A 12630-nucleotide genomic window follows, 5' to 3' on the forward strand; every position below is an offset into this window, starting at 1 on the left:
CGAAAGAAATGTCGGAGTAGATAATTACCAAAAATCTGGCAGACGAAAAAAATAAGGAAAAAGATAAGACACATGATTACAATAGTGTGGCTTGCTTTGCAACCACACTAATAATAAAACACATGATTACAGAGTATGGCGTGCTTTGCAACCACACTAATTAAACAAAAAAAACTCAGGATATGGTCTTTTCCCTAGCCAGCGGAACCTAGTTTACCCTAAAACCAAAACAATTTATGGCAGCTCACCTGCCTGCATGTATCGTTTTTATGGCAACGAGTGTGCTGGGGTCTAGATTATAAAATGATTTATCTTTAAATTAAAATTAAATAAATTACTGAAGTGCACTATTAAGTTGATGAATCTTGATCGGGTTTGTGTAAATTCAACTTTACATAGAACTCATAAACTCCCGTTCCATTCACAGGAACCAAGAACCAATCCTTTCAGGGGTTGTTAAGAATATTATATATATAATGTTATATATAACATGTTCATGTTAATGTATTAATACAGGAAATATTATGTACATATCTCAGAAAACGTGCATGTCAAATGAAATTTGATCAGAAATTCTTCTGGTGCCTTGGTTGCTCAGACACTGCTTTTTTTTTGCAGGTATACACAGATACAGACAATGTGTCTGTGTCAGTGTATATCTGCATGAAGTTGTATATGTGTGTGTTTGTGTGTGTGCACTTGTATCTGTTGCAGGGGAGACCAGGGAGAAAAGGCTTGATAGGCGAACCGGGGTCGGAAGGATTGAATGTGAGTGATAAATAAGTAACGTTGAACAATGTTTTTTAACTTCAATTTCAAGTTGTGATGTTTGGACTTTGACCTGAACATATAATCTCCAAGTCCCAGTAAGTTTAAACCTGCCTCTATTGATCTGAATATGAAATAGTGCACCTTTTTAAGCATGAATAAAGCAGTAGCACTTTTTGTACATTTTGTTATCTTATAATCCATTTTCTGATTACCTTATTGATAATATAACTGATCATAAATGCAGAATTTACTATAAATTCACTATTTACTACTCCCTTATTTATGCTTCAAAGTTGCAGTTATTCTCAAGTGCTACCCTAATAGGTTAGAAATATTAAACACTACCGATTTGTAATTAAAAGACCATACCTGTTTGGGTGATAATTAACCATTGAAACTGTCTCTCCTGGCTTCACAAATATATCCGTTGCAAAAACAATTTGTCAAAGTGATGTTGTGGTGCTGATAAGGCCAAAGAGCATTGCATAAACGGGCCTGCCACAACATATACACTAGCAGTTGCAGTTTTGTAAATTACTTGTCTTGCGGTTTACTTTCACGATCTCCGTCGCACATGAATTGATTCCAAAAGACAAAAGTGCTATGTTGCTGTGGTTTACATTTCTGTTGAGAGCGTGCTCACGCTCAGTGTTCTTCATCGGAATCGTTACAGCAACATGTGTGTGTGTCTGCGTGTTGCCATTGTGTGTTGCCAATGGCATTAAGGCATAATAGCAGACCACAATAGAGAAGTGCAGATAAACAGGCAGTGCCGTTTGCAATGTGTGTATAATCTCAGATTTTAGCATTTGTACCACTTGTATCACAGGAAGCTAACCGACAACCCTCTTTGGTATTTTCTTTTTTACTTTTTTTCTCAACTTCGCAGGGAGAGAAGGGGAACCTAGGAAACATCGGCAAAAACGGACCACAAGTGAGTCTCTGCTGCTGTTAGTACCATACTTGTGGTTAGCCTCTTCCACACTTGTTACACACAATCCCTACCGTCGGCTTCCTGCTTTCCAGTTAAGGTTTTTAATTAAATCGCACAGGAGACCACGGAATGTCACTATAAGCCGTTTTCAATCATGTCCTCTGCATTTTGTCCACATTTGTATATCAGGAGATTCGACCCTGCGGGTGATTCACACTTGATGCTTTATATACTGACATCGATGTCGTTCAGACATCAGTAGAATCAACGGGGGGTTTAGGGGGGGCGGGCTTGCAAAGGGGGGTATATATGACGTAGGGTCTAAGTTCGCAAGAGGCGGGATAAGTGCCGCTGCTGTCATTCTAGTTTGTTTTGGTTTGACCGCAGACAACAGGGAGGCAGAACGGGCAGAACTCATAGCGATCATCTTAAAAGTTGCTGCAACAATGCATCATATATCCTATTGCATCCATAACATCCAAAGCATCGATGAAAGATTGGAGCCTGAGTTAGAGACAAATAGAAGAAACGACTGTCACGACCGGGCTAGGATACAGGGCGCAGATGCAGGGTTTTGGGGTTCTTCAATAAAAGTCTTTATTGACAGAATCAGGTAAGATAATTCCAGGACCGAGTAACAAAAACAGGCTATGAAAATTAACTCAACTAAGGTTGTCCTAGGGAGAAACAAGACTACAAAAGATACAAAATAATAATCACTCCACTAAGAGGAGGAAAACACAAAAGACTATGAAACGTCTATAAGAACTGAAACTCTCCTGAAAACTGGAGGCACTAATTTATGAAAACGTGAGCAAACAAAAGATCACTCCAAATGGAGAAAACAAAAGGCTATGAAAACATTAACTAAGGAACTAAACTATGCTTTGAAACTTACAACTGAAAATCACTCTTCTTCGAGGAACCGGAACAAAAACCAAAAGCGACCAAAGGCGAATGCAGAGCAGAGACAAGACTGTGGTTGGTAGGAGTGAACGTACGTGGGTATGAACAAAGACGAACACACTGACACAAGACAAAGGGAGACGCCGACTCAAATACACAGGGTAACAGGGAACAGGTGGAAACACTCAGCAGGCAATCAGACCAAGACACATGAGGAAGGGCAAGTGACCTGAAACGAGAGGAGTTACTTTTCAAAATAAAACAGGAAATGACAGGACAAGACATGGAGACAGGACAAAAACCCAACTTGACCTCACCGCGGTGTGACAACGACGAAGAAGAAAGGCGTCGCGACTGCGACCGGAGAAAGAGAGCATATTTCTTTACTGTATTTTACATATAACAAACACTGGGACAAATGTAGTTGATTTCTGTGTTTAACTGAGAAAACAGGGAGTGGAATGTTCAGCTGTTGTACTGTTGTAAACTTGTACCCCGCTAAACCCCCAGTTGATTCTACTGATGTCTGAACGACATCAATGTCCACATATAAAACATACATTTTGAATCACCCTCAGGGTCGAATCTACTGATATACAAATGCGGAGAGAATGCGGAGTACATGTCTGAAAACGGCTTATCATTTTAACCAAGTGGCTGCACACATCTTGTAGTGTTCAACATCACCAAGTGGTGATGTTGAACGCAGACAACCTCTGTTGTCTGCGTCTGCGCTCTGCGTTCCGTCTGCGCTGCGCTCCGTTCGATCATAACACTTTATCAATCTGTAGTACCCTCTTACTACTCATACTAGCTTCTATCTACCTGTACTAGCCGTTCTATACCTGTAGCATTCTCTACCTTCCTGTACCTCCAGTAGCCTTTAACTGCATGTCATAGACTCTCTTTACTTGTTGAAGTCCCTTTCTACCTGTAGTATATTCTATCTGCCTGTAGAAGCCTTGACCTGTAGTAACATCTACTTACCTGTCGTAGACTATAAACGTGTAGTATATTCTATCTGTCTGTAGCCTTTACCTGTAATTGCCTCTATCTACCTGTAGAATAATCAACCTACCTTCCTGTATTTTCTTGTAGCAGCCTCTACCTGTAGTAGCCTCTATCTACCTGTAGAATAATTGACCTACCTTGTTGTATCTTCTTGTAGCAGCCTCTACCTGTAGCAGCCTCTACAGGTAGTAGCCTCTATCTACCTGTAGAATAATCAACCTACCTGTATTAGCCACTACCTCTAATTGGCCCATTTGCAGTGCAACAAATCAGATCATAAAATTGTTTGTTCCAACTACCTAAATTATATTAAACTCATACCAGAAAATAGACCCTGGATTTAATTGTACATCAACGTCAGACATTAATAGCAATCTAAAACTAGCCTTCTTGAAGCCTTCTTTTTCAGAGTCTTGTTCGCATGTGCACATGGAGACTTTCTCTAACCCACATGTAGCTTGTCAGTGGCTTATGTCAGTGTCTATTCTTTGGGTTCTTGGTTAAAGGGGTGATATCATGCTTTTTAGACTTTTCCCTTTGCTTTAGACTGTTATATGACGTATGTATACATGTTTTACGTCTGCTAAGCTAGAAAAAATCTAAAATCGAAGCCCACTGAGAACACCCCTCAGTAAGTGCGTGAAACAGCTGTGGGCAGTGCTGAAGTGCAGAAGTCGCGCCTCCTGGCTACCTGCAATGTTTACAACTTCTTGGGGGGTGGTGAATTTGCAGACACATGCCCACTTGCAACAGAGAGGGTGTGCTGACCAATCACAGCAAACTGGGCTACTCGGGAGGGGGGCTTTAAAGCGACATGATACAAAACAGAATGTTTTTGAAAGATGCTGAAATTGGTTTTGCAGAAATGAACAGTGTTAGAATAATAAGGGGTATTTTTAACATACAGGCATGTAACCCTATTCTAGTAGTACTCCCAAATGCAATTATTAACCCTAAAATAGCATGATATGGGATTCTGACCAGACCGCAAACAGCTTATCTCTAGGAGTCCTAATCTCTTAGAAGCTACACTTCTGGCTAAATCTATGTCTATCTGCCCCCTCAAGTGCAGGATAGAGACCCAATTAAGGGATTGGATGAAGACATGGAGACAGTGTTCTCATGCCTGCAGGCTTAATCCTCTCTCTGTCTTTGAAACTGAAGCAGGCAGGGGAGATTCTAAATTAGCCAAATACCCAAGACAGGACCAATCGCCAAAATTTCGTTGTCAACCACTTTATTTCATCCTAGACAACCCAGAAAGGGCAAAATACCGGTGTGGAACTGGCTTGAATCCTTAAACAAAATAATGTTGTTGGAAATCTTTAATTCATGTATTCTGTACAAAAGAATATATAAATAATTTTTTGACACTTGTTTTTATTTTTTTGAAATTACACATAGCGGGCTAGCTCATCATAGCTCATCGGGGCAGCCCGATAAAATCCATAACTCAAATTGCAGAAGCTGTATCATCCATTATTTAGGTATTTTTTAGAATAATTAAAAAATCTGAAAATACTCATGTTTGTATTTTCATAGTCATGTTTGTAAATTAATATAGCGATTAGCGGTTGTTGTATTTTACCTTATTTTGGGGAGTTAAATGTGGTTTTATATGACATTATTTCATTTAAATTAATCTTCCCTATTTTTTTCTTTTTCGCTCTTCCCTTCTCTACTATTCCCTACTCTTCTTCTCATTAATTTCTTCTCTTCTCTCTTCACTCTTCTCTTCTCTTCTTGTTTGCTCTTCTCCTTCCATACTATCATTTTCTCTTCTCTTCAGGGTCCAGTAGGCCTGATTGGGATAGCTGGGGTGATGGGAGTCCCTGGTGAAAAGGTAAGGTTCTGCTTCCTCTCTTTCTCTCCCTCCCTCCCTGCCTCCCTCCCTCCTATTAGTCAGTCAGCATCAGCAAGAGCCATGTCACCGGCAGACTCCTGTAATTAGGTCTGTGTTAAACATCCATAGCTGGAGGCCCCAGCGGGCCCCAGCACACGCGCTTATACCAACACTCTTGTGTCCACATTATTAACAATGGTGTCATTTAGCCCTGCCATTGTAGAACATACATATAATATATGGGCATTCTTCAAAAAGTGATATATTCCATAATAACAATGAATGCACAGGACCAGAATGTTTGTGTGTACTGTGTTTGTGGAAAGGTAAAAGGGAGTAGCACCCTCCTCCATAGACACCAAATAGGTTAGTATGATTAGTCTTCTGACAATTTGGCCCCCTGATTAACAGGGGGCTCTGCGGAGGACATCCCCTGCTGCTTTTAAATCCTGGGCTCCCCTCCATGCCCCAACCCCCACCCTTCCTTTACCAGGAGCAACCGTTGTGTTCAGACATGTTCACCCCGGGGGACACTTCTGCTTGCGTCAATCTACCCCCCCTTTGGAACAACAGATCCTCCTCCCAGTTGAATCTATCATCACCAGCTGTACCTTGACAGCCCACAAATTCCTGTCCCATTATATATGTTTAATCCACTCTCTCTCTCTCTTTCTCTCCCTCTCTCACTCTACCTCTCTCTCTCTCACTCTCTCGCTCTCTCGGTCCCTCTCTAGTGCTCGCTCTCTCTCTCTTTCGCTCTCTCTCTCACACTCTTTCTCTCTCTTTCGCTCTCTCTCTCTCACACTCTTTCTCCATCTCTCACTCTCTTTCTCTGACTCAAGACTCTTGTTTTCCAATACGGAAAGTATTGCAATCTCGCCTTTTTTTTGATTGACGCATCACATGGGAGGAGGGTAACGTTGCTTGTATGATCATGAGTGCTGCTTGATGTTGAGGGTAGAGACAGGCAGGTGGGTGGGGGATCAAACCTCAACAACATAAGAAGGTGAGCAGGGTTTAACGGGAGAGGCAGGTTGCATAGGTCTCAGCTAGCATACTGTGACTTTGAAGACATTGAGATAAGAGGACCTGCTGACATGTTTACCTTTCTGTGACCGCAGACTATAATGCTAAAAAAAAGTAAAGGGCACCATACTATTCTACCTTTATTAATACTTTTACCTTTTTTTGTTGGATTATCCTAAGACCAGTAAAGTTTGATGTGTCATGGTTTAATTGAATGGTTAAATTCTCTCTCTCTCTCTCTCTCTCTCTCTCTCTCTCTCTCTCTCTCTCTCTCTCTCTCTCTCTCTCTCTCTCTCTCTCTCTCTCTCTCTCTCTCTCTCTTTATCTTTCTTTATGTCTATCTCCCAATCTGTCTGCCAGGGTGACAGGGGCCCAGCAGGTCCCCTGGGTCCTCCCGGAGAGAGTGGTTCAAGGGTAAGTAGAACAATCTGTTCCTTTATGGTCCTGCTGTCCACTTCCATTTCTTTGTTCTAGAATGAGGTACGATTCACTATAAAAATCTGTAAATCTCCCAGTTCCTAAAAATAATATAGACAAAAACAATGACCAAACCAAAAAATTGAAACCAGACGCACTTGTCTTTAATAGTTCAGGCAGAGAGACAATGGATGGACGGGGACTTAAATATTCTGCACAGCCTTGGCAAAATTTGACAAGAAGCTTAACCCTCAGACATGTTGAGGACACAGATTCATATAACATATAATCAATAAAGTAGTGTATATCACTGGGGAACCAACAGGGACTGAAGTGTATCCCCTTTTGTGGTAGACCCAAGTATTAGCATGGTGATGCTATGTTATTCCAGACCACATTACAGCAGCAGCAACCTAGCACAGCCGTGCCAGTGCCAGTGTTTTTTTGCTATGTGGTCTGGAATTGGAAGAGGGACGCTGGCTGGCATCCCTCACAGATCCACACCCTGCCCTGGATGGTCTCCAGACCTGTGGCTTTGGGCTGCTGCCCTGCCCTACTCCAGCTAGCTGCCAACAGGTTGGCAGCTAGCTGGAGCTTTCTGGAAGATGCTTGCTGGAAGATGGTTCATTGATTAAATGTCCGGTTGATTAGCTTAGCTTGATGGCTCACAGGCTCAATAATGTTGAATGCAGTTGCCAGTTCATCTGTGTGCCTTATGGTTAGCTCGTAGTACAATATAAATTCTGAACATATAGATTTGATATGTAGGCCTACATCTAATCTGAACTTCAACAAAGAACCCAATAACTTACACTGTATTAAATTCACAGTACACTGCTAATTCAAAATCAGTGAGAAGAAGACCAGGGTCCAAATCAAGATTTCTTTGCAAGTTTGCAAGTTAGATATTCAGTGTTTTTCAATAAATGTGAAATGGGAGACAGTAAACAGTCAGCAGGGATGTGAGTAGACGCAGTGTTTTTCAATAAATGTGAAATGGGAGACAGTAAACAGTCAGCAGGGATGTGAGTAGACCAGGGGTCTTCAACCTTGGGGTCGCGACCCCAAGTGGGGTCACAGAGGTACTGCAGTGTGGTCGCAAAATTATTCTTCGATTTTATTTTTTTTATTTTTTTTTTGAATATCCAACATATACTTTTTCAAATATGCATTCAATAACAGTTATGTTAATGTGTATTCATGTTATTATTCATGTTAATGTGTATTTTCAGTAACTAACATATTACATTTATGCAACATAAATGAAAGGCTACCCATGAATCATCGGTAAGATCAGTATGTGACACTTTCATAGCAGCGATTGAGTCAGGACCTCTTATCAAAATAATTGTGAGTTAGGTATTTTGTGAGCCACAATGGATGGAGCTTTGTTACTAAGCCTTATTATTGTATGCACAATAACAAGGTATGTTTATACATGACACTATAGGTTGTCCTACATGTTATTGTAGGCCCAGTTTAATATTTAACACCGTTTTATACAATATATGTAGTGGGGGGTCCCAGCTCAGTCACTCAATCAGCTATGGGGTCCTTGGCCTAAAAGCGTTGAAGACCCCTGGAGTAGACGATATCATCACACACCTCACTCCCAGTGCCATATTGTGCATTTTCTGATTGAAAGCCTAAATTCTTTTAATATATTTCTGAAAGGCACTGTAGATAAATGGGGAGCATCTTCACACAGGATGAACAGAAACTATAAGGACCCAGCACAGACTTGGATTCAAATGTTCTGCATCTCTATCAAATGTTTGGACACTGCCTAAGATCTATTTGGAAGAGTCATCTGACACCAGTTTATATTAAAGATCCAATGGCATGCTACTTTATGGATGCTTTTATATAGGTCTTAGTGGGCCCCTAATACAGTATTTGAAGACGTTCAAGAAATTCAGCTTTGGTGATATTATGAATCTCAATCGACTGCGCCGGGTTCTCCAACGTCTCTGGTACTCATCTTCCACATCAATCTGAAGTACAGACTGAACCTCAACATGGAGGAGAAAGGGATTGTTGCGTGGGATTGTTGCCCAGGATTGTCTCCTCCTTGGCTCCTCGGCAGCGGGGCTCCAGAGGTGCGCCCCGTCAGTGGTGCCCCGGCGGCAGGGCTCCGGCCTGTCTGAGCTTTAATTTTTTCAAAGGTGGAGTGGGATACCTAGTGCTTTACAACTAACACTATTTCTAGCCACTGGGGGACCATAGGCAGGCTAGGGGACCATAGGCAGGCTAGGGGACCTCATAAGGTGAAATTTCAAGCCATGGGACCTTTAACTATATTTCAAGGACTATGAATAAGAAGATGTATGGTCACAGCTCACAATGGTCACAGCTATTGCTCGCATCTTGTGGAAGTGTTGTGTTCCTGACTGTTGATCCGTCTGCTTCTCTATCAGGGCTATCCGGGCTTGCCAGGAAGTCCTGGGGACATCGGCATGCAGGGCGCATCTGTAAGTGTGACCTACACTCTGTAACCGAATGGAATGCTCCAGACTTGATGTCACACATGCCAGGTCAGGCACTTAATGGATTTTACAGGACAAATCCGGTTACTACTTGGATGTTGACACATAATGGACCAAGAAATGTGGTTACAACAGCGTGTGCCTCATCATTTTAAAACCCTTGGCAGGCAACCGTAAACCATATTTGCAAGATTACATTTATACTAAGATAGAAGACCGACAACAAGCGCTGCACTATTTAGTTTTACTGCTGTAAACACTACCATTTAAGGGGCAATTAGATATACCTCTTTGTTCATTCCCCATATTCGTGATTGGCTGTTTCATGAAAGGTTTCATGAAAAAAATTAAACAGATTAGTTTGCCATTTGTTTCTGCATCTGCATTTGTCTTGGATAGACAAATGCCTGCGTCTATGAACAGGATGAACCACTGTTAAGTACTCTCTCTCACTCTCTCTCTCTCTCTCTCTCTCTCTCTCTCTCCAACTGATCTCCTAGGGTCTACAGGGGCAGATGGGCAGTCCTGGGATTGCCGGAACCAAAGGTAGAAAGGTAAGTGTTCTTCTGATCCCTGTGTCAGTACAAACCCTGGCAGACAACACACACACACACATACACACTTACACTCTCTTCTTCTTCTTCTTCTCTGTTTTATCAACACACCAACTCTTGCTGAACTGGAGGGCAAAGCAATTAAACCACATAGGTTTTGCGCTTTGTGCTTCTGATGCTCTATAGGTCCTCCTATGTCTGCATTTCATGGAGCTTGTAACAGTAAGAAATCACAGCACAGCACTCATAATGTCGAATGTTAGTGAGGCACCATGTGGCTGAGGGGCGAATGACACCTAGAGTTGAGCCAACCTCAGATGTGATGTTACGAGATGTACATTGATACTACATATTGCAGATTGTATCATGTGTTTCTTATCTGTAACATTTCTTATATTACATTTTTAAAGTGATGGAGGAAGTGTGTGTTACTAGTTGAAGTTCTGGAAACATTGGTTCCACAACATCGGTTTTCACTGTAGATTGGCATTTGAAAATGGTGCTGGGTCTATGCTAGACTTTCATTTCCAACAAATCCCATCTTCCCGTGAGAGTGGGGGCCCTTTTAGCATATGTTCCATTACGTTGCCCAGGTCAGCGGTTATTGTTAATATATTTTGACCGGAAGTGATTTATTGCATGAAATTGCAATCGCATTGGATACAATTGAAGTGAAACAACTATTCACTTCTGCCTTCCTGCGTCATTAATCTATGAGCACTGTCCCCCCTGTGCATGGCCCTTCCCCTCCCCTCTTGTTTCTTTAGTTTCTTTCCTCTTCTTTCATTCCTTATTTTTTTTACCCATCTGTGATCGGGGGTGATAGTATCTCAATGTTGTAAACTCCAACACACATGGCAGTGTTCAGAGCATCATTGCCGATGGGTTTAGTCTAATCTGTACATGTGGCAGTTTACTGCTTACATTTCCTGTTTGTGCTTTTTGTTTATCCCTAAATCCCTTATGACTCAACTACCTTGGAGCCCGTAATCATTTGGAATTTGTGAGGGGTCCTATTATCAGGAGATCCAATTCCATTCCACTCTTGATTTAATAATCAGGTAGTCCCTTGTTTCTGGTAGATATAGCGGATTTAAACCTGCATGCTTGTTTTCCAAAGCTGTATGTCCATATAGCACATGACTGCAATATGCTTGTGCAGTAGTAGTTGATCTCAGCTTCCCCCCACTCCCCAAGAGGCCAACCAGGATCTGCTTTTTATCTTAACCCTACCTATCGCTATTCAATCTTTATGTTGTTATACCCTCTAGCAGTGAAGGTAAACAATGCCTTTGAGGTAAAGAACAAGGCCCACACCATCCCCTGCATGGTACATACCTGCCTGCTGATTTGGTTTCCCGGAAGCCCAACTATGGCTCATGTTGATGTCAGGTGCCGTCATGGGACTATGCTAAAATCCACCATCACCATGATGAAGTCAAATCTAGATTTTGCAGTTCATCTGGTGAACAGAAAATAAGTTTGGTTTTTATGAAAGATTGAAAAAGGCCCCCAAAATTAAGGTTGCTAAATAAATGTCATGATAATTATTACAGTATTACATTACAAAAATATGTAAATTAGGTATTATCAATTAGTTATGATAAATTAGTTAATAAGTTATGTTTTTTCTTAATTGGGCAAATTATATGTTTTTATCTAATATTTAAAAAGATCCCCCGCTTCCCTGAAATGGTACAGCCTTCAAAGCTCTCGTCTTTTCGCATCGGAGGCGGAGCATCCTTTCTCAGCGCAGTTTTTCTAAACTGAAACTCATTTAAACATATCTACAGTCAACAATGGGACAAGATCGCTTAAGTGGCACATACGGTGTCTTATGATGGCTTGTTTAGCGATTTTGCTGCCAGGAAAAGTCGTCGTGCACCTTTGTAAAGCCTCCTGCAGCTGCTGAGAATGCACACGCAATTTAGTATTGCACACTATCCAACAGTTACAGTTCTGCATAGTCTAGGGAAAATATTTTGATTAGGACAATACTGCACTTTGAGGTAGTTTTTGGGTGTGTGAAAGATAGTTGTGTGTGTGTGTTTGTTTGTTTTGATGACTTCCTTTTATACCTTATTCATGTGCATACTTCATTTCGTTCTTCATCTTTGGAGCCTGCAGCTGTTATTATATTGTAATGCTGCTGTTAAGAAAGTTTTTTAAATATGTATTATTTATTACTTTATATATTAATGATAGTGCTGCTGTTGAGGCTGTTATTTTGATACTCTATGATGACATGTTTTGTGTGTGTGTGTGTGTGGGGGGGGGGCCTCCCTGACCAATTTATAACCAATTATGCTCAGGGCCTCCAAATGCTTAGCGGCGGCCCTGCACACACACACACACACAGGAAGACAGATAGGAATTTGTAAAAAAAAGTGTACACATTTTTTTCCCCTATATTTGAAACTCATTACCCCTCCAAGCAAGGTACAGTGGTGGGATGTGTATCTTGATTTATCAAGATACACATCTTGATTTATCAAGATACACACCAGCCAATGAACAGTGTCTTAGGAAGGCATATGCACATTATATGTGGAGTATTGTTTGTGTTGTGTTGTGTTGGAGGTTGTTTGAAATATGCAGTGCTCACTTGGTGGTCAGTGGTCTTAATAATTGTTTTAGCATTTTGTGTTAATTTGAGTGTGGGTGTGTTTGTCTGTGTGTGTG

The 12630-nt window shown here is 41.2% G+C and overlaps 1 protein-coding gene across 1 annotated transcript in view; it reads left to right on the top strand.

The window, feature by feature from the left end:
* col24a1 (collagen type XXIV alpha 1) overlaps nt 1-12630 on the top strand; it is a gene marked incomplete at its 5' end in the record, with an annotated part of 91777 nt that overhangs the window by 39644 nt on the left and 39503 nt on the right. The window contains 6 exons of the mRNA XM_084473560.1: nt 715-768; nt 1661-1705; nt 5412-5465; nt 6852-6905; nt 9326-9379; nt 9895-9948. Of these exons, the coding sequence (XP_084329686.1) occupies nt 715-768; nt 1661-1705; nt 5412-5465; nt 6852-6905; nt 9326-9379; nt 9895-9948 (315 nt within the window). The remainder of the gene's footprint in view (nt 1-714; nt 769-1660; nt 1706-5411; nt 5466-6851; nt 6906-9325; nt 9380-9894; nt 9949-12630) is intronic.

The sequence above is a fragment of the Micromesistius poutassou genome (assembly GCF_964030765.1).
Source record: "Micromesistius poutassou genome assembly, chromosome: 9".
NCBI lineage: Eukaryota > Metazoa > Chordata > Actinopteri > Gadiformes > Gadidae > Micromesistius > Micromesistius poutassou.